Genomic DNA, 20326 nt, shown 5'->3' with positions numbered 1-20326 from the left:
AATAAATTGTACCTGAAGAAGCAGTTATACGCCCTACACATGGGTGAAAGTATGAATTTTTTGTCACATTTAAATGTGTTTAACGGACTAATCACACAGCTTGCCACCCTCGGAGTGAAAATCGAGGAAGAAGATAAATCCATCTTGCTATTGAACTCGTTGCCATCTTCGTACGATAATTTAGCAACAATCATCCTGCACGGTAAGACTACTATTGAGTTGAAAGATGTCACATCGTCTCTTTTACTCAATGAGAAGATGAGAAAGAAGCTTGAAAATCAAGGACATGCTCTCATCACAGAAGGTAGAGGCATGAGTTATCAAAGGAGTTCGAACAACTATTGTAGATCCGGAGCTCCTGAGAAGTCAAAGAACCGATCCAAATCAAGAGCCAGAAATTGCTACAACTGTGATCAACCAGGTCACTTCAAAAGAGATTGCCCAAATCCAAGGAAGGGCAAAGGTGAAACAAGTGGCCAGAAGAATGATGAAAACACAACCGCCATGGTGCAAAATAATGATAATGTTGTCCTCTTTATAAATGAGGAAGAGAAATGCATGCACCTGTTAGGTCCAGAGTCGGAATGGGTGGTTGACACAACGGCATCTTACCATGCCACACCGGTAAGAGATCTTTTTTGCATATATGTAGCAGGTGATTTCAGCACAGTGAGAATGGGTAACACAAGTTACTCAAAGATTGCGGGGATTGGTGACATTTGTATCAAGAAAAATGTCGGATGCACATTGGTTCTAAAGGATGTGCAGCATGTACCTGATTTGCGGATGAACTTGATCTCGGGAATTGCTTTAGACCGAGATGGATACGAGAGCTATTTTGTAAATCAAAAGTGGAGACTCACTAAGGGATCATTGGTGATTGCAAAGGGATCATTGGTGATTGCAAAGGGAGTTGCTCGTGGCACGTTGTACAGGACAAATGCAGAAATATGCTAAGGTGAATTGAATGCGGCACAAGATGAGATTTCTGCAGATTTGTGGCACAAAAGAATGGGTCATATGAGCGAGAAGGGATTGCAGATTCTTGCCAAGAAATCACTTATTTCTTATGCCAAAGGTACAACGGTAAAACCTTGTGACTACTGTTTATTTGGTAAGCAACATAGAGTCTCATTTCAGACATCGTCTGAAAGAAAATTGAATATACTTGATTTAGTATATTCTGATGTTTAAGGCACAATGGAAATTGAATCAATGGGTGGTAACAAATATTTTGTTACTTTTATTGATGATGCTTCACGAACATTATGGGTTTATATTTTGAAAACCAAAGATCAGGTGTTGCAAGTTTTCCAGAAGTTTCATGCTCTAGTAGAAAGGGAGACAGGTCGAAAGCTAAAGCATCTCCGAAGTGACAATGGAGGTGAGTACACTTCAAGGGAATTTGAAGAGTATTGTTCAAGTCATGGGATCAGACATGAAAAGACAGTTCCTGGAACCCCACAACACAATGGTATAGCCGAGAGGATGAACCACACCATTGTGGAGAAGGTGAGAAGCATGCTTAGAATGGCTAAACTGCCTAAGTCATCATGGGGTGAAGCAGTTTAGACAACCTGTTACCTGATCAATAGGAGTCCATCAGTTCCGTTGGCGTTTGACATCCCAGAGAGAGTTTGGACCAACAAGGAGGTGTCCTACTCGCATCTGAAGGTGTTCGGTTGCAGAGCTTTTGTACATGTACCAAAAGAGCAGAGAACGAAGCTGGATAATAAATCTATTCCCTGCATATTTATCGGAGATGGGGATGAAGAGTTCGGGTACAGATTGTGGGATCCTGTAAAGAAGAAGGTCATCAGAAGCAGAGATGTAGTCTTCCAAGAAAGTGAAGTTGGAACTGTTGCCGATATGTTAGAAAAGGCGAAGAATGGTATAATTCCTAACCTTTTTACTATTCCTTCTACTTCTAACAATCCCACAAGTGCAGAAAGTACGACCGACGAGGTTGCCGAGCATGGGGAGCAACCTGGTGAGGTTATTGAGCAGGGGGAGCAACTTGATGAAGGTGTCGAGAAAGTGGATCACCCCACTCAGGGAGAAGAACAACCTCAACCTCTGAAAAAATCAGAGAGGCCAAGGGTAGAGTTATGCAGGTACCCTTCCACAGAGTATGTCCTCATCAGTGATGAGGGGGAGACAAAAAGTCTTAAGGAGGTGCTGTCCCATCCAGAAAAGAACCAGTGGAAGAAAGCTATGCAAGAAGAGATGGAATCTCTACAGAAAAATGGCACTTACAAGCTGGTTGAACTTCCAAAGGGTAAAAGACTACTCAAATGCAAATGGGTTTTTAAACTTAAGAAAGATGGAAATGGCAAGCTGGTCAGATACAAAGCTCGATTGGTGGTTAAAGGCTTCGAACAGAAGAAAGGTATTGATTTTGACGAAATTTTCTCACCTGTTGTCAAAATGACTTATATTCGAACAATTTTGAGCTTAGCAGCTAGCCTAGATATTGAAGTGGAGCAGTTGGATGTGAAAACTGCATTTCTTCATGGAGATTTGGAAAAGAAGATTTATATGGAGCAGCCAGAAGGATTTGAAGTAGCTGTAAAGAAATACATTGTGTGCAAATTGAATAAGAGTCTTTATAGATTGAAGCAGGCACCAAGGCAGTGGTACATGAAGTTTGACTCATTCATGAAAGTCAAACATACCTAAAGACCTATTCTGATCCATGTGTATACTTCAAAAGATTTTCTGAGAATAACTTTATATTGTTGTTGTATGTGGATGACATGTTAATTGTAGGAAAAGACAAGGGGCTGATCGCAAAGTTGAAGAGAGATTTGTCCAAGTCATTTGATATGATGGACTTGGGCCCAACACAACAAATTCTAGGGATGAAGATAGTTCGAGAGAGAACAAGTAGAAAGTTGTGGCTATCTCAGGAGAAGTACATTGAACGTGTACTAGAACGCTTCAACATGAAGAATGCTAAGCCAGTCAGCACACCTCTTGCTGGTCATCTAAAGTTGAGTAAAAAGATGTGTCCTACAACAGTGGAAGAGAAAGGGAACATGGCTAAAGTTCCTTATTCTTCAGCAGTCGGAAGCTTGATGTATGCAATGGTATGTACTAGACCTGATATTGCTCACGCAGTTGGTGTTGTCAGCAGGTTTCTTGAAAATCCTGGAAAGGAACATTGGGAAGCAGTCAAGTGGATACTCAGGTACCTGAGAGGTACCACGGGAGATTGTTTGTGCTTTGGAGGATCTGATCCAATCTTGAAGGGCTATACAGATGCTGATATGGCAGGTGACATTGACAACAGAAAATCTACTACTGGATATTTATTTACATTTTCAGGGGGAGCTATATCATGGCAGTCTAAGTTGCAGAAGTGCGTTGCACTTTCAACAACTGAAGCAGAGTACATTGCCGCTACAGAAACTGGCAAGGAGATGATATGGCTCAAGCGATTCCTTCAAGAGCTTGGATTGCATCAGAAGGAGTATGTCGTCTATTGTGACAGTCAAAGTGCAGCTCACCAATATCACTGGAAGGGAAGGAAGTCCTAACTCGTAGCCTGCTCGCCTGTAAATCCGGTTCCTATGTTGTACCGCAGACCAACGTAGGTTCCCAAAAGAGAACGTCAGTACCATCCACTATACTCAGTGAGTCTCAACAACAGGGGGAGAAACTTTAATAACATATACATTACGAGCAAAGGTTCTAAATGCATGTAAAAACATCAAGCTTATAAGAATAATTCTAAAATAATTGCATAATAGCAATTTATGAATATTCTAAAAGAAATGCTTTTCTTTTTCTTTCTTTAAAAAAATAATTCACTTTATACTTTTGGGGTTCCAACTATCCTGACTTAATTCTGTCTCAATCACTGTGTGATTGGCATGGGTTCGATCCCAACCTGATCGAATAGGCTCAATCCACGAGGTGTCACTCGCTTCATGGTTCTCAGCGCTCATGTATCATACCTTAGCATGGCTAAGTAAATTCTCAGCAACGAGACCCTCGGCTCGTATGCTCCCTACTTTGGCACAAGTAGTTTCAGGAAGTCAACGCCTTGGTCAGGACCCTCGGCCTGGACGATGACCCCTTCTCAGAATAAAGGATACTCCCCAAAAATCTTTTCTTTCTAAAACTTCTTCTTGTGACTTTTCAAGTCTAAATCTTTTCTTTATAGAACATTATGTACATGCTCATATTGGTGTCCTTAAATGTAAAGCATGGCATAAGAATGAAATAAACATATAAAAATATTTCCAAAGATTCTTTCTTCTTCACAATTTTCAACATGAAAATAGCATATAAGAACAACATAAAAATCTGAAAATTTAAGCACATATAGCATAATAGATCATCTAAACTTTTGCTAGAACAATTCTAAATTAATGGGTACTCACTCGCTCTAATTAAATAAAGATAAACTCTTTTAAGCAATTCATCAAACACCTTGTATGCGTGCTTTTGTGAGTTAAACCACTTTAGTAAAGGGTTATATCAACTCACCTCAAAACTTCTCGAGCCAATACGTAGGCCCCAGTCCAATTGACACCAGTCAAACAATCGATTCTACAACAACCAGTGCATTTTAATCAATTTTAAAGTACTACACCTAATTATGAAATTTATTGATGATATAAAGGAAGAAGGGAATTAGCTATTTAATTCTTACATATTACTACTGTAGGGTAATTGACAATAGGAGATTTTACATACCTGAGTTCAAGAATAAGTGAGTTATGAAGAACCTTAGGATTTTTATTCGTTGCCTGTGTGCTCTGGTTCGTGAGCGAACAGAACTCAGTGTTCTGTTTTTCGTCTAAGGTAGGCAAAAGCCTTTACCCTTTTTGAAGAATCGTGGGTTCTGTTTCTCTAAGGCTTAAAACCTTTATTTTTCAATAGCCCTTTTGTTGGGCTTTAAGTTCCCTTTCCTTTTTTTTAAACTAATAATTAAAGATACCCACTTTTAATAAATAATAATAGTAAAATTATTAATAGTTTTCTAATTGTATATCCAATTATATATATATATATATATATATATATATATATATATATATATAAATAGTAATAATTTAGTTCTATAGTTAGCGTATCTCGGAACTTTTATAAATTTGAGGAGTGTTACAGGGAGATTGTTTGTGCTTTGGAGGATCTGATCCAATCTTGAAGGGCTATACAGATGCTGATATGGCAGGTGACATTGACAACAGAAAATCCACTACTGGATATTTGTTTACATTTTTAGGGGGAGCTATATCATGGCAGTCTAAGTTGCAGAAGTGTGTTGCACTTTCAACAACTGAAACAGAGTACATTGCCACTACAGAAACTGGCAAGGAGATGGTATGACTCAAACGGTTCCTTTAAGAGCTTGGATTGCATCAGAAGGAGTATGTCGTCTATTGTGACATTCAAAGTGAAATAGACCTTAGCAAGAACTCTATGTACCATGCAAAGACCAAACACATTGATGTGGAATATCATTGGATTCGAGAAATGGTAGATGATGAATCTCTAAAAGTCTTGAAGATTTCTACAAGTGAGAATCCCGCAGATATGCTGACCAAGGTGGTACCAAAGAACAAGTTCGAGCTATGCAAAGAACTTGTTGGCATGCACTCAAACTAGAAGACAGTGTTACCTCCTCTAGATGAATGAGACTGGAGGGGGAGATTGATGATGTCCATCTCATTGAAGAAGTATTAGGCATGTGCCTAATAAAAGTTTCTTTGGTTTGGTAGCCAACCTTGTTGACTTGGTTTGGTTAGGTAGCCAACCTTGTTGAATTAGTTTGGTTTGGTAGCCAAGCTTGTTGAATTTCTTTGGTTTGGTAGCCAACTTTGTTGAATTGTGAAAAGTGTGTGTAAATTGTCAAATATTGTAGGCTTTAGAGAGTGAAGCTTTGGCTATAAAAGGAGAGCTTCAACTCTCATTTCTTCACACCAACAAAGAGAGAAAGAAAGAGTGAGGTTTCACAGACAGGGTATAAGAAAATAGTCTGTGAGGAAAATAGAGAGTGAGCGATATTGTAGTGAGGTGGGAATATCAAAAGAGGGTTATTTCTTTTGAGTATTGTAGTGGTCTTTGGAGTATTTTACTCGGACCTACAAAGTGTAAAATTCCTTACTATAGTGATATCAGTTGTTTCTCTCGGGGCCGTGGTTTTTTCCCTTATTAAAAGGGTTTTCCACGTAAAAATCTTGGTATCGTTATTACTCTTTTATTCTTGTTAATTACCGTATCTCGGTGCTACATTATTATTCAAATTTGTTACCGTGAATATTATTTCTGTGGGGGTTTATTCCCAACACGCTTATCATCAAGAGATGTTTGCCATTACTCATGTTGTTGTGAGTAAGTGGCGACACTATTTGCTTGGGAGACGTTTTGTTATTTATACAGATGAGCAGGCTCTCAAAAATCTCACTGACCAGGTCATACAAACTCCGAAACCACAACGATGGATTGGTAAGCTAATGGGATATGATTTTTCTATTATCTACAAGCCTGGGCGTACCAATTTGGCGGCGGATGCTCTATCTCGGCACCATTTTGCTCAATTTTGGCTATCTCGGGTCGCTCGTTTGATTTGGTGAAGGAATTATGGCAAGCAAATTCTTCCCATCCTGAGTTGTTAGATTGGCAAACACACCTGGCTTCATCTGTTGCAAATTCTTCTGATTTTCTTTTCAAGGAAGACCTTTTATTGTTTCGAGGATGACTAGTGATTCCTTCTGATTCTTCATTGCGTCTTCATCTCCTTAAAGAATTTCATTCATCACTTGTCGGTGGTCATGCTGGTGTCGCCCGGACTTTTCATCGATTGGCCTCAATTTTTTTTTTTTTGGAAAGGAATGCGCAAAGACGGACAGACCTTTGTGGCTTCCTACCAAACTTGCCAACAGATGAAAGATATTCTCAAACAACCGGCTGGACTTCTTCAACCCCTCCTTGTTGCTGCAGTATTTGCTTCTGAAATAATCAGACTTCATGGCCATCCTAAGATTATCGTCACGGATAGAGATCCGCGCTTTATGAACTCTTTTTGGAAGGAACTACATCGTTTGCAAGGAACAACTCTTTCTATGAGCACTGCATACCATCCCCATACTGATGGACAGTCCGAGGCCCTCAATAAATGTATAGAACAGTACTAACGTTGTTTTGTAGCCGACAACCCCCACGAATGGACTCCCTTGCTGCCTTGGGCTGAATACTGGTATAACACTGCGTACCAAACACCAGCTGGGATGACCCCATTTCAAGTTCTATATGGCCGGGAGCCTCCTACTATGGTGCGTTATGTCTTTGGGAGTAGTTCTAATGCTCTGGTGGAACAGTACATGCTTCAAAGAGATGAAGTTATGGATTTGCTAAAGAATAAACTACTCAAAGCACAACAACGCATGAAGGACTTTGCGGATCGCAAGAGGCGATATATGGAATTTGCAGTTTGTGATTGGGTCTTTGTGAAGTTGAAACCTTACCGGCAACATTCTGTAAGATTGCAACGCCATCATAAGTTGGGACGACGGTATTTTGGTCGCTTTAAGGTGCTTCAACGTATTGGCGAAGTTGCTTACAAACTTGATTTGCCAGAGGAAGCTCGCATACATCTTGTTTTTCATATCTCCATGTTGCGTCCTTGCATTGGCACTCCTGAAAACTAGATTACGCCCTTGCAACTGCATGACACTTATCAGAACTTGTCACAGAACCTTGAGGACAAGGTTCTTAGCGGCGATGGGGGTATTGTCATGACTGATATTGGGCAAGATGACAACATGGATGATGGGCCAACACGAGAACAATCTGATGGGCAGACTGGACTGCTGAGGAGAAGCAAACGAAATAAACGACCAGCCCAAAGATTGAAGGACTACGTGTGGAAACCTGTGTAGTAGGAAACATGGATGAACTGTAATGGGTAGTGGGGAATACGGTTAAATAGCAATGTGTGGGAATCAGTTAAATAGCATATTGGTAGCATAGTAGTAGTAGGTTGAATTTGATAGAATCTCTCCTAATCCTCTTCGTCTCAGTTCCTCTATTGCCAACTTCTATTCTGTTTCCTTCCCCGCTCATTTCTCCTTATCTCTTTAGTTATTGTTGTTTATAGTTTGCAAGTACTTTTCTTTAATAGAAATCCAGTTAGTTTCCTTTGAATTATTGTGTGATATTTGAGATTATAACATCCTTCCCCACTTGCACTACCTGGATTACCTTTACTACAGCTATTAACATTCAATTTAAAATGAAGTATAAACTTGGCTTAATCCGTCTTACTAACTTGATATCTAAATTGGTGTCAATGACTCTTCTAAGGGGTCATTTGGTTGGAATACGATTTATACTGATATAAGTTATGTTGGGATTAGTTATGCTGGGATTGTTGTTTATTTATTGTTTGGTATGTTGTATTAAGAATGACAATGACATAATTTCTAAGAAAAAACTATAAGTTATACCGGTGCTAATTACCCCACCTTCTATAAGGTATAAGTTATCCCATTATTAAAATTAACACCGGGATAACTTATACCTGATTTGCTAACCAAACAGAATATTAAGATGGTATTAAATTTTTATACCACCCTTATACCTTCTTATACCTCACACCCAACGACCCCTAAAAGTACTCCTAACATCATCATATTTGAAAGCACATATGTGCTTCCAGATTTCCCATAATAAAACAGAGGGAAGGCACCTTAAGAAAAGTTCATGACTTTGTTTCTAGGCTTAGTAAACCACCAACACATCACCATAGATCTGATAGAAAAATTCCTCACAGTGATGCCACAAGCATTAGAAAAATACTTCCAAACATTTCGAGCCATTTCTCCTTCACAAAATTGGTGTTTGATAGTTTCATTTGAGCTGTTCGAGCAGCAGAAACATTTGGAAGGACCGTGAAGAGCAAACCCTCTCAATAAATTATCTGTAATACTCCCTCTTTTTCAATTTATGTGAACCTATTTCCTTTCTAGTCCATGCCAAAAAATGATAGCTTTCCATAATTGGAAACAATTTATCTTTATGTAATGATTTACAGCCACACAAATTATATGTTCAAAAGTCTTCTTTTTTTCTTAAACTTCATGCCCAATCAAATAGGTTCACATAAATTGAAACGGAGGGTGTAGCACTTAACCTAAGATAATTCATATATTATAAAAAGGAAGTTGTTGGCCATTGTTATCTGCCTTCTGTGCCAGCAAACCTCATGAGATATGCATGAAAAAGAAACTAAACAAATGAAGTAAACTTAGAAAGGAGAAGATAAACTAGAGTATATATGTACATTCACTCACACCCATCTGATTGTAATTATGCATCACATCTGGGCCATAGGCAGAAGCAATAGCAACTTTTTAGTAAGCAATACCAGGGAAGTCATCTGATTGGAAAAGAAAAAGAAAAACTACGCACAGTAAAAGTCTCCAGAGCTCATAATTTTAGAGTAAACTCAATCTCCGTAGGCATGGACCACAAGCGGTGGCGAGCCAGAACATTCACTAAGGGGATTCAAAATTTAGAGAAGTAAACACATAAAGAAGCCACAAGGATTCAACATTTATGTACATAAAGAAATTACTTTTACCTATTCACACATAGTAAGTTTCCAGCGAAGGAGGGCGATCAGGGGATACAGTAACCACAAGAACTTCATTTCCAATGCTTTTTTGCTCTTCTAGAATTTCCCCTGCAGAAGTAACAGCAGCTTGGCTGCAGTAATGCAAGTCAATCAATTTTAATGTGGGAATATCTCCGATAACTCTAGGAATCTCCTCCAATTCAGAGCAAAACATTAGGACTAGATACTCTAGAACTGGAAGACTATCACTGGCTGCCTGCCAGTGCACCAATCTCGTCTGGTGAATGTGTAGCAACTTGAGTTTCTTGAAACCCCCTTCATCTAGATTCCAATTGCTCCCTTCAAAACCATAAAATTCTAGTTTGAGTACCTCAAGGTTGGGTAAGCTGCTAAGCATTGGCATATCTGTCCACTCTAGATGTGTCGCTACAAGTGTCAAACTCTTGAGGTTTTCTGGGAACACGTACCACAGCTGAGCAGGCCGCCTTATAAAAAACAGTGGATGCGACGAAACCTTTAGTTGAATGCTTAGCTTCTGGAGATCAACAAGACATATGAGACTACCAATAAAATCATTCCATCCATTAGGATGTATATCTAAATTGATAATAACATCCAATTCCTTTACGTTCGGGACAGCCATACAAATTTCCTCCCAGTTGGAAGAAGCTTCGTTTAGTGAAAGTTTCTTGAACTTTTCTAAACCCAAAATATGTTGTGCCTTTGGAGGAGCAGGCACGGGCATACTCATTCCCCCAGACTGGAAATATTTCAAACTTGACATCTTCCAAATTTCTACTGGCCAGGATAATTGATTTTCAGTTGGCTCAACAATCAATGTCTGTAGATTCCACAGATTAGAAATTGATGTTGGAACATCGCCACCGGTGGTAAAAGCAAGATATCTTAAATGTACTAATTGTGTTATCTCAGTGGGAAAAAGTTGAAAGAGAATCATTAGTACATCCAATACCCTTAGCAGCTGAAAATGAGTATCCACTATTTTGTAGTATTCAAATTCGAGCATAGAAGTACACGGTTCACAGATGCACAAGATGGTACGAACTGAATCCAGATTACCTTCCTGTAGGCCGAGATTCTGGTTTTGCACAGCATCTTCATACAACAATAGTCGGTGTTCACTCTCCACGCCTTCTGACGACACTTCGTAACATTCATTTATGACATGAAAAAACTTCTCGGTTTTTCCTTTTCTCAAGCATAATAGCCGAATGAGGTCGTGAATCTTGCAAGTTCTAATTTTTCCGCTTACCCATCCTCGACTGTTGACCATAATCAAACTTCTGCTAACTAGATCCTCTAGGCACTCTTCTGCTACCTCTTCTGGCTTTTTATGGCAAATTGTCTTCAGAAAACCCTCAGCTACCCAAATTCTAATCAATGTATCTGTAGGAATTTCTGCATCTTCAAGGAAAACCCCCATATAAAGAAAGCAAGCTTTCAAGCTACAAGGCAAGTAGTTGTAACTCAGAGCTAATATTGCTAAACACTGCCGGGAGGTTGAACCTATGTGGGAATTCACATTATCAGCAATTTGTTGCCATTCGTCATGTGTCCTATTGATCTTTGACAAAAGCCCAGCGATGACAACAATTGAGAGAGCTAGCCCTTGACATTGTTTCGCTATCTGATTTCCTACTTCCTCAAGCTGAGGAGGGCAATCTTCATTTCCAAAAACCTTAAGAGATAGTAATTTCCAACTATCTTCAAGACTAAGCAAAGGCATGTGATGAGGAGAGAAATCATTGCTAGCACAATTAGCTACTTCGAGGAGCCTAGTAGTTATCATTATGCGACTTCCATTTTCATCATCGGGAAATGATCTTCGTACTTCGTCCCAAGCCTCTATAGTCCATATATTGTCCAAAACTATCAAATACCTCTTCCTTTTCAATTTTCTACGCACTTGGTCCAATAATTCATCTTCGCTCGTATTGCGGTACATTGCCTTCCCATCTAGAATACCGAAGCTTAGGACATCCAAAAGCATTTCCTTTGCATTATATGCTTGAGAAACAGTAACCCATGAAGAAATATCAAAACGTCGGGATACTGATGGATGATTAAATAAACTTCTAGCAAGAGTCGACTTACCGATACCGCCCATACCAACAATTGAAACAACATTCAATGCTGGTGTTTGTCCAAAGAGCTGATCTCTTATGTTGTTGAAGACATCCTCCATCCCAACAAGAGTATTTTCCTCATCCAAGACACGCCCAGGTGAGCGGGGAGGTAAATAAGTTGTTGCTGGCACATCTTTGATACGTTTGTGGACATTCTTGAACTTCATCACATCTCCTTGTATGGAATCCATTGCTTCTATTATTTCCTGTAACTCGTCATAAAACTTACGACGGGCGTTGTTCTGTTCATGATCAGTATCAGCCACATGGATTCTTCTTAGGCAGCAATCAATTGTATCTTCTGCTTTATATCCTGCATCTCTGATCTTCTTTTCCAAGAGTTTCAATGCATCTTGATCATTGATCCAGTTTCCCGTATCCTCAAGGAAATCTTGTAAGATAGAAAGTGTTCCATAAAGTGAATCAATGGATTCTCTACTTTCAGAAATCAATCTTGGATTGAATTGGAAGACTTGCTCTATAGTTGTCAAAATGGAAGTTATAACAGCATAAGCCATCTTTCTCTTGATCTATTTGAGGTTTTCTCGAGTTGAAGAACCAAGAAAAATAGTACGAGTCCAACAAAAGGAACTCCGGAAATGAATGAGTGCTTCAAATCCCTCACACAATCGGTCTTTTTCGTGGGAATTTTCAATTGGTTTTCGGGGGCCAGGCCGGCAAAGGGAGTAGGTATGAGTTTGAGAAATTTTGTTTTTATCTGCCACAGAAGAAACAAAAGCATCAGAATTAGTCAAATACACATTGCCTTTTCAGAAGCACGAGAGCGCAGATTAAGGCTCTTTAATTAAGCTCACTAAAATACCTTGTACAACCATGTGAGAGTTCATTTTTCTACGCCATAAATCTTGATTTAATTATTGATTTCTACATTGCATATACTGTTTAATCTGTTAACCACTGAACTGGAACAAAGTAACTCAAGAAAGATTCTTGATTTTCTATTATACTTATCTGTCATTCCTTGGAGGTAGCTTGTAATTGCAAAATTATCTAATGTCACAGTAATCATAAGCGATGTAACAAAAATACCAATTCACACACACACACTTGCAAGAAATTCACTCAATTCTTCACTCACACACACATACACACACACTGCATAATAGGAATACACTGAAGCTCGCCTTCATAACTTTCTACCTCAATCACCATCTTTTCCGTTGAAATACACCACTATGAACATTTCCTTCCCATGAAAGAACTTTTTCTTCACTGAAAACAGATTCGACAAAAAACCTCTCCATTTACCCATTTTCACAAACACCATATCTACACTATTTTGCGGCGGTGCTGTTGCCTATTAAGTTTCTAATCGATCTCCCGGTTTGAGTTCAAACCCCTGTTCTTCCAGTTTTGGTCGAGTTTCTAATTTTTCGTGGTTCTTCTATTTTCTCTGTTCGACTGTCGCTCGGACCTTTCAGATTTATACTTTTTCTAATTTTTCCAGTTATTTCACTCCTTCACTCCATTTATTTGTAAAAATTATTTATTAGCCCAATACTAAAAATAATAAATGCTACTCCCTTCATTTCATATTAAACAATGTACGTTCCTTTTTAGTCTGTTTAAAAATAAATGACACATTTTTAAATTTGAAAATAATTCAACTTTAAACTCTTTTATTTTACCTATTTACCCTTAATGAGAAGCTTTTATAGCCCCACAAATGTCATGGCCCACACACTTTTTACCCCTTAAGCTTTTAAGACCACAAGTTTCAAGAAACTTTTTTTTTCTTAAACTCCGTACCGAGTCAAACGACCTCATATTATATGAAACAGAGGAGTGCTAAACAGGCCCAATAGCCGTTTTGTTTTATCCTTGCACAATAAAAGTGCACATATACGTTTTGTTTCCTCTTCCCCACGTTCTGACCAACTCTTCCCTCAAAGGTCAGAGTTTCATCTAAGGTAAAATTCCCAGTCTTTCTTCAGTTCATGGCATGGTATAGCCGTTTAATTTTTCCAACTATCTTCTCCTAATAATTCTCCATTCATCCTCATAATTTCTAATTGCAATGATATTTAATGTGTATTAACTTCTGATTATTAAATTGATGATTAATCTTGTGCCTACTGATACTCTATTTTGATGGACTATATATAGATGGTAGTGACTGTTGTTCATACTGTAACTTGCTTGCTTTCTCTTGCTTCTCATTATTTTCTTAGAATGACATACTCTTTTCTTTTAGAGTTGGGTCTTCAGAGGGATGATTGGTTGATAAGGGTTAGAATTTGTAGAATGTGGGAATCTTTTAATCCCAAGAAAAATGGAGAGTTAATTGGCTTGGATATGATCTTTATTGACGAAAAGGTACATATATGATTCTTAATCTTTTATATGTAGATTCTCTTTGTAGCTTTTAACCTCAAAATACTTAACTCTTTTCTTTTATCAGGAAAATTTGATGCATGCTACAATCAACAAGAAACTATATAACAAGTTTAAGGATAAGTTGACTGAAGGTTCTTTGTCTGTTATCAAGAAATTCAAAGTTGTTGAAAATAGTGGTAGATATAGGCCTGTTGAAAGTAATTTTAAAATTAATTTCTTACTTAAAACTGTTGTCAAGAGTCTAAAAGAAGATGTTAGTATTCCTATAAATGGATTTCAGTTTATCACACCAGATATGATCGACTCAAGGGTGAACAATAACACTGTGTTATCAGGTATATTCATTATAATTTTTGCTATCTTTTTTTTAAATATCCATGTGATTCTTAAATAACTGCTTTATGCTCTTCATTTGAAGATGTGGTGGGCTATTTGTGCGGAGTTGGAGACATGGAGATTGTTGGCTCGAGGTGGAAAAAAAGGGACATTCAAATTGTTACTAATCAGTGAGTCGCTTTTCATTTTATGTTTGTTTAATTTGTAAATCCTCCAGAACTTTCATTTCCGATTATGTTTCAATTCCTCTTCCTCAATCCATATTTCTGTTGTAGTTCTGTCAAAGCAAAAATTACTTTATGGGAAGAATTTGGTGAGAAATTCGATCCTTATTTGTACAAGAATGATTCTGGCCCGTATATCGTGATAGTAACCGCTACAACAGTTAAAGAATTCCGTGGTAATTGTTTTAGATTTAATGATTAAAGTTATATACTCTGTTACTTTGAATATTAGAATAAAATATTCATTATTGCATTCATTATCAATAGGTGAGGTTAGCTTCGCCACCAGCTACGCAAGCAAAATATTTGTAAATCTCAATGTAGACTACATAACTTCTTTGATCCAAAAGTTTGCAACCGTCTCTGCTGGAGTACAAACTATTGAACGTTCTAATGTTAATAGCATTTCGATTGAGGAAGAAATGTTTTTTAACAGGATGAACATCAAGAAGTTGTTGGATTGCGACTGGAGTCCTGAATTAGAGGTTCTTTCCCTATTTTGCTTCTTGAGTTTTCTGTTTCTCAAAATTGCAATATGCTTCTAATACATAATTTTTTAAATGGTAGGAATACATTGTTACCATGAGGGGAGAGATTACAAAAATAGACAACCATTTTGGTTGGTACTATATTTCATGAAATGCGTGCTCAAAGAAGATCGAAGCTGAAAATGGTGTCTATATTTGCCATATTTGAAACAAAGAATGCAAGTTTTCTTTGGTGAAGTAAGGAACCAATCTCTAATGTGAATTTGATTCATGTTATTATTTAAACTAACTTATTATGTAAAACAAGGTATAAGATACACCTAAAAGTCAAAGACAAAACTAGGCAGAGCAATGTTGTCCTATTTAATCCGATTGCAGAGAAGCTACTTGATACATCAGCCCACAAGTTGTTAAACAGGCTGCCATCAGATAACAATGATGTACCTATCCAAATCCAAAGCCTTTGCAAAAAAGAATTTATTTTCAAGCTAAAATTAAACAATTATAATTTACAAGAGGGGCTTGAAAATTTTACCGTATCAAAGGTTTTCGTTCCAGTTGAGAATTTGGAAATACAATAGCAATCGAGGAAAGATAAGAAGGCACTGTGTATATGAAACTTTTAATCCATAATTATATTGGACTTTCATATATATGTATGTATGTATGTATGTATGTATGTATGTATGTATGTATGTATGTATGTATGTATGTATGTATGTATGTATGTATGTATGTATGTATGTATGTATGTATGTATGTATGTATGTATGTATGTATGTTTCATATATACATACATATATGTATGTATGTATGTATGTTTAATAGGTATGTGAGCTTTTCTTTTTCAAAACCAAATAGGCTGCTGATGTCACATTCGATAACTTGGAAGACTCTGATGAAGATCAACATGTCAATGATGGTGTTACGAATAGAAAGAGAAGAAACATAATCATAGACGACGATGAGTTTAGTGATGAAGACACCAAAAAATGCAAATAGTAGAGTCTTTAGTGTTGGTTATAGCATATTGTGTGTGCTTAAATAAAACTGTTTGGTCCTCTTTTTAGCTTTTTGTTTGGTTGTTTGTAAGACTGCGAAGAACCCTGTCAAAGTTGTTGGTCATTCACACCACTTTAGAATATGAAAAGTGCTGGCTTCTTCACTGAAAAACTTGAGTTCGGTTTGTCAACTATGTTTTGAAGTTTGTTTTGATTTGATTTCTACCTCTTTGTTATGGCACCAGAGTAGTTTCTTGAAGATATAATCCATTTATTAAATTGGTAACTTATATTTTCGGTGCAGTGACGGTTAAATTGGAAACTCATGATTTTGGAGCGAATGTTGCCGCTTCTCCTTCAATTTAGGTGTATTGCATTCATCAAGAAAGCATAATTACTGTACATGATGGATAAAGTCTCTTGCTGAAACAATCCTTTGATAATTTATTTACTTCGTCTATTTTTTTGTCTCAAAGCGAAAAACCAGTTTAAGAGTTGAACAATTAGTAAAACTTAGTATACTACAACTCTTTCCGCAAAGCTAATAGTCACTTAATTGAAATGCACATTGTCACACCTCCTTTTTCCGCGCCCGCGAGGGTGTGTGGGGAGTTTTCTCCAATTAAAGGACAGTCGAAACGGGATTTGTTTGTTTGTTTCAGAGTCGCCACTTGAAATTTTAAGGCGTCCCAAGTCACCGGTTTTAATCCCTGAATCGAGGAGAATATGACTCTGTCTATTTAACAGTCTGCGCACCAGAAATCCGGATAAGGAATTCTGTTAACCCGGGAGAAGGTGTTAGGCATTCCCGAGTTCCGTGGTTCTAGCACGGTCGCTCAACTGTTATATTCGGCTTGATTATTTTTGATTTGTTAAATACATTTTTATTGCATGATTTTATTGTTACCGCTTCTATTTAGATTTAAAGACCCTTCTTTGAATCGAATCACGCGTACGTATATTCGTGTTATAAATTATATTTTTAAAACATGCGGAGTTGTGTCACGCGCACGTGTACACAATAATATAGATAATATTTTTATTAAAATAATCATTTTCGAAATTATGCTTTAAATAAAATCAAGAACATTCGCCCTTTGGTATAATTAAGTAGTGAACATCACATCTCGGGTTTTTATGAAATTAATAATGATATTCTCCGAGAAATCTCTTTTTAGTAAAAATTTGCTCGAAGTTGCGCGAACGCATAATCCGAATCGCCTTTAGAAGTATAATCAAGTCACGCGAACGCATCCTTAATTATGCAAATATTCTTGACAGTAATATAAATTCTCTACAAATGTTTATTGCATCCATCTATTTTTAAATGTAAGAGTCATGAGAAATCACTATTTGAGATGCCTCTAAATTCCTTGAAAAGAATTCACAATTCATTAAGTGTTGACCGCAAATTATATTTTTACGTGTGAATTATATTCCTCAAAAACCATGAGTTTAAAGAGTAAAATAAAATAAAAATAAACAACGTGTGATTAATACTACCATTTTTATGGTAAATACAATATTTATCTACCCAAAAAGCGAATTGCGTATAAAACTTAGGAAAACAATTGATTTAATAAATGAAGTAATATTTTTTTTGAAGAATTTTCATTGTTATATTTGGAGCAAACGCTATTTACACATTTTTTGACTTAAAATGTTACAATCTATAAATCCCATCCTTCTTTTACACCACTTGTTTTTAGTCCGAGGTTATAATTGTTTGGTTAATTTTGCTTACGAAGATTGAGTTTGAGATAAATAAACCAATTCTTATATTCTGCCTATGCGAATACTTTGCAAAAACTAACTCTATATTTTGTAAAAAATCATTGACATTATTTCATATATTAAAAGAAATGAGTTGATCGCGTTCCTAAAATAACTAAGCCATTTGTTATTAAGAAAGAGAACTAATCTACCAATTGATTTAATACTATATTAACCAACTAAAACAAAACTGAAACTTAAACTAATAAAATTTAAATGAGTAAAAGACATCCTTATAATTCCAAACTTCATTTACTTGCCATGTTGAAGCTCTTCACAACATGAGTTTAAAAGATATGTACCTGATATTGGAAGCAAAAGAAAATGAAGATGAAAATCAGCAACAGTAATAACAGTGTAACAGCAACAACTGCCCAGCAACAGTAACAACCCAGTAACAGACCGGTGGAGTAGTAATCCCAAAAACAAAAGCTTTAAGCTTTGAATGAAACAACAACCATTAATACTAATTTCAAACAAAGAAAGAAAGCAGAAGATTTTTTAGTTTTTTTTTATTTGAAAGCTTAAATATTTTTCGGAATTTTCTATCTTTTAAATGTTCAGCCCTTTTCTCTCTCTCTTATTTTCAGATTTGTTTCTCTCTCCCGTTTTTTTCTCTCTCTGTCTCGTGTATGTTTCTCTTATATTCTGCCTTGTCTTGTGTTCAAGACTTCATATATATAATCCCATCCCATAAATCTTTTAATCAATTAAAATCAATACTTTTTCTCTACCTAACCCATTATCTTCCCACTCATCCCCATTACATTAAATAAACATATCACAACACCCCATTTCATTTTGTCCCCCATGCCTAACATAAAATAATGCAAGATTCCCCCTTTAAATTAAATCTTGTCCCCCCTTTATATTAAATAATCATATCACCACCCACCCCATTTCATTTTGTCCCCCATGCTTCAAATAAACAATTACAAAATGTATAATTCCTAAACTACCCCTCACGACCTTACTGAAATTACCAAACTACCCCTGAACGTACTACAAATTACCAAACTACCCATCAGCTATAACACATCATTTAATCAAACTTAACCAAAATATAGACAATATGATTAATTTCTAACAATGTTCAAACAACAAATTTCATGAACATGATTTCTTCAACATTTCAACAACAAAGCACATGAACATGATTTCAACAACATTTCAACAACAACTCACATGAACACAAATTGAACAACAAAGAACAACTAAAATTTGATTTGAACAATATTTTAGCAACAAACAATCCTATTTTCGGATTCAACAACTACAACAAACAAGTATATTTAGATTTCTAACTTCAATCATATTGAACTTAAAATCAACTACTCTAACAACATTACAACAACAATTCCTATATTAAACTTTATGAGACAAATTCAAGAAATAATCACAAATGGTAAACAAGAAATCAAGCTATACAAATTTCGGATTCAAGAACAATCAAACAAAGTATGAACATGAATTAAATCTATTTTAAACAACAAACATGATGGATTTAAACGATTAAACCAACATATTTCTCTAAACACAACTAAATTCTTTTAGACAAATAACAAGATCGACGAATAAACAATTATGAACTTAAGCTTGAATTTAACAATATTAACAATTTCTAACAATACATAAACACATGAAACAAATTGAAGAAATAGTTAATTAAATTTCAATTTGAATCTAACAAACATTAGACTAACAAATACTCACTTAAACAATAATACAAACATGAAAACAACAAATTAAACTTCCATTTTAAAATCTGAAAATTAATTTAACAAACAACACATGAACATGAACTAAAAATTAATTCAAACGATAAACAAAACAAACATTTGTTGATTTTAGATTCGAAAATATCAAAACAAAATACGGTCAAAATAAAACTCAAAAACTACTAACCGGATCGAAAGACGAACAACGACCAAACAAACAACGAACTTGACGAAAAACCCTCGACCTTTGCCGGACTTTAACCGGACTGCCTTGCGTCGTCAACAACAGTACAATGGTGAGCAACCAAACGGCAAACTCATGGGCTCGTCGATGGCAGTACGCAGCAGCGAAGGAGACGACGTGAAGCAGCAGCAGTCCGAAGCGGCGAGCAGCAGCACGGCGCGGACAGCCATGGACGACGACATGGTCGACGTCGAAGCTCGTCCATGGCTGGACGTAGTAGATGGCAGAAGAAGATGGAACGCAACAACGATAGTGGCAGCAGCTGTCCGTTGAGGGGGACGACGGGGAGAAGAATAAACATCGGCAGAAACAGCGATGGGGAGGTTGACGATGAAGCAACTGCGACAGGAGTGTTTGGTCGTAAGGTTTGAGCTGGTCGACGAGCAAAACACAGCAACAACGTTGCTCGTCAATGGCGGACGGTGGAGGGGTCTGGTTTTCTGGCACT

The 20326-nt window shown here is 36.8% G+C and overlaps 2 protein-coding genes across 2 annotated transcripts; one reads left to right on the top strand and one right to left on the bottom strand.

Annotated features, from left to right (window-relative positions):
- Positions 1–9599: 9599 nt before the first annotated feature.
- LOC104224089 (putative late blight resistance protein homolog R1A-10) lies at positions 9600–13214 on the bottom strand. Its single transcript, XM_009775656.2, has 2 exons — positions 12898–13214; positions 9600–12454 (listed from the first exon to the last, which is right to left on the bottom strand). The coding sequence occupies exon 2, from the start codon at positions 12252–12254 to the stop codon at positions 9600–9602; it is 2655 nt and encodes an 884-aa protein (XP_009773958.1). The 5' UTR covers positions 12255–12454; positions 12898–13214.
- Positions 13215–14346: 1132 nt separating this feature from the next.
- Positions 14347–15448, top strand: LOC104224088 (uncharacterized). The gene is made up of 5 exons (XM_070171581.1): positions 14347–14429; positions 14513–14600; positions 14706–14830; positions 14922–15139; positions 15222–15448. Exons 1-5 carry the CDS (start codon positions 14390–14392, stop codon positions 15291–15293), a joined length of 543 nt encoding a protein of 180 aa, XP_070027682.1. The 5' UTR covers positions 14347–14389; the 3' UTR covers positions 15294–15448.
- The last annotated feature ends 4878 nt before the right edge of the window (positions 15449–20326 follow it).

The sequence above is a fragment of the Nicotiana sylvestris genome, chromosome 4 (genome assembly GCF_000393655.2).
Source record: "Nicotiana sylvestris chromosome 4, ASM39365v2, whole genome shotgun sequence".
NCBI lineage: Eukaryota > Viridiplantae > Streptophyta > Magnoliopsida > Solanales > Solanaceae > Nicotiana > Nicotiana sylvestris.
This window is presented reverse-complemented; position numbering and strand designations above follow the sequence as displayed.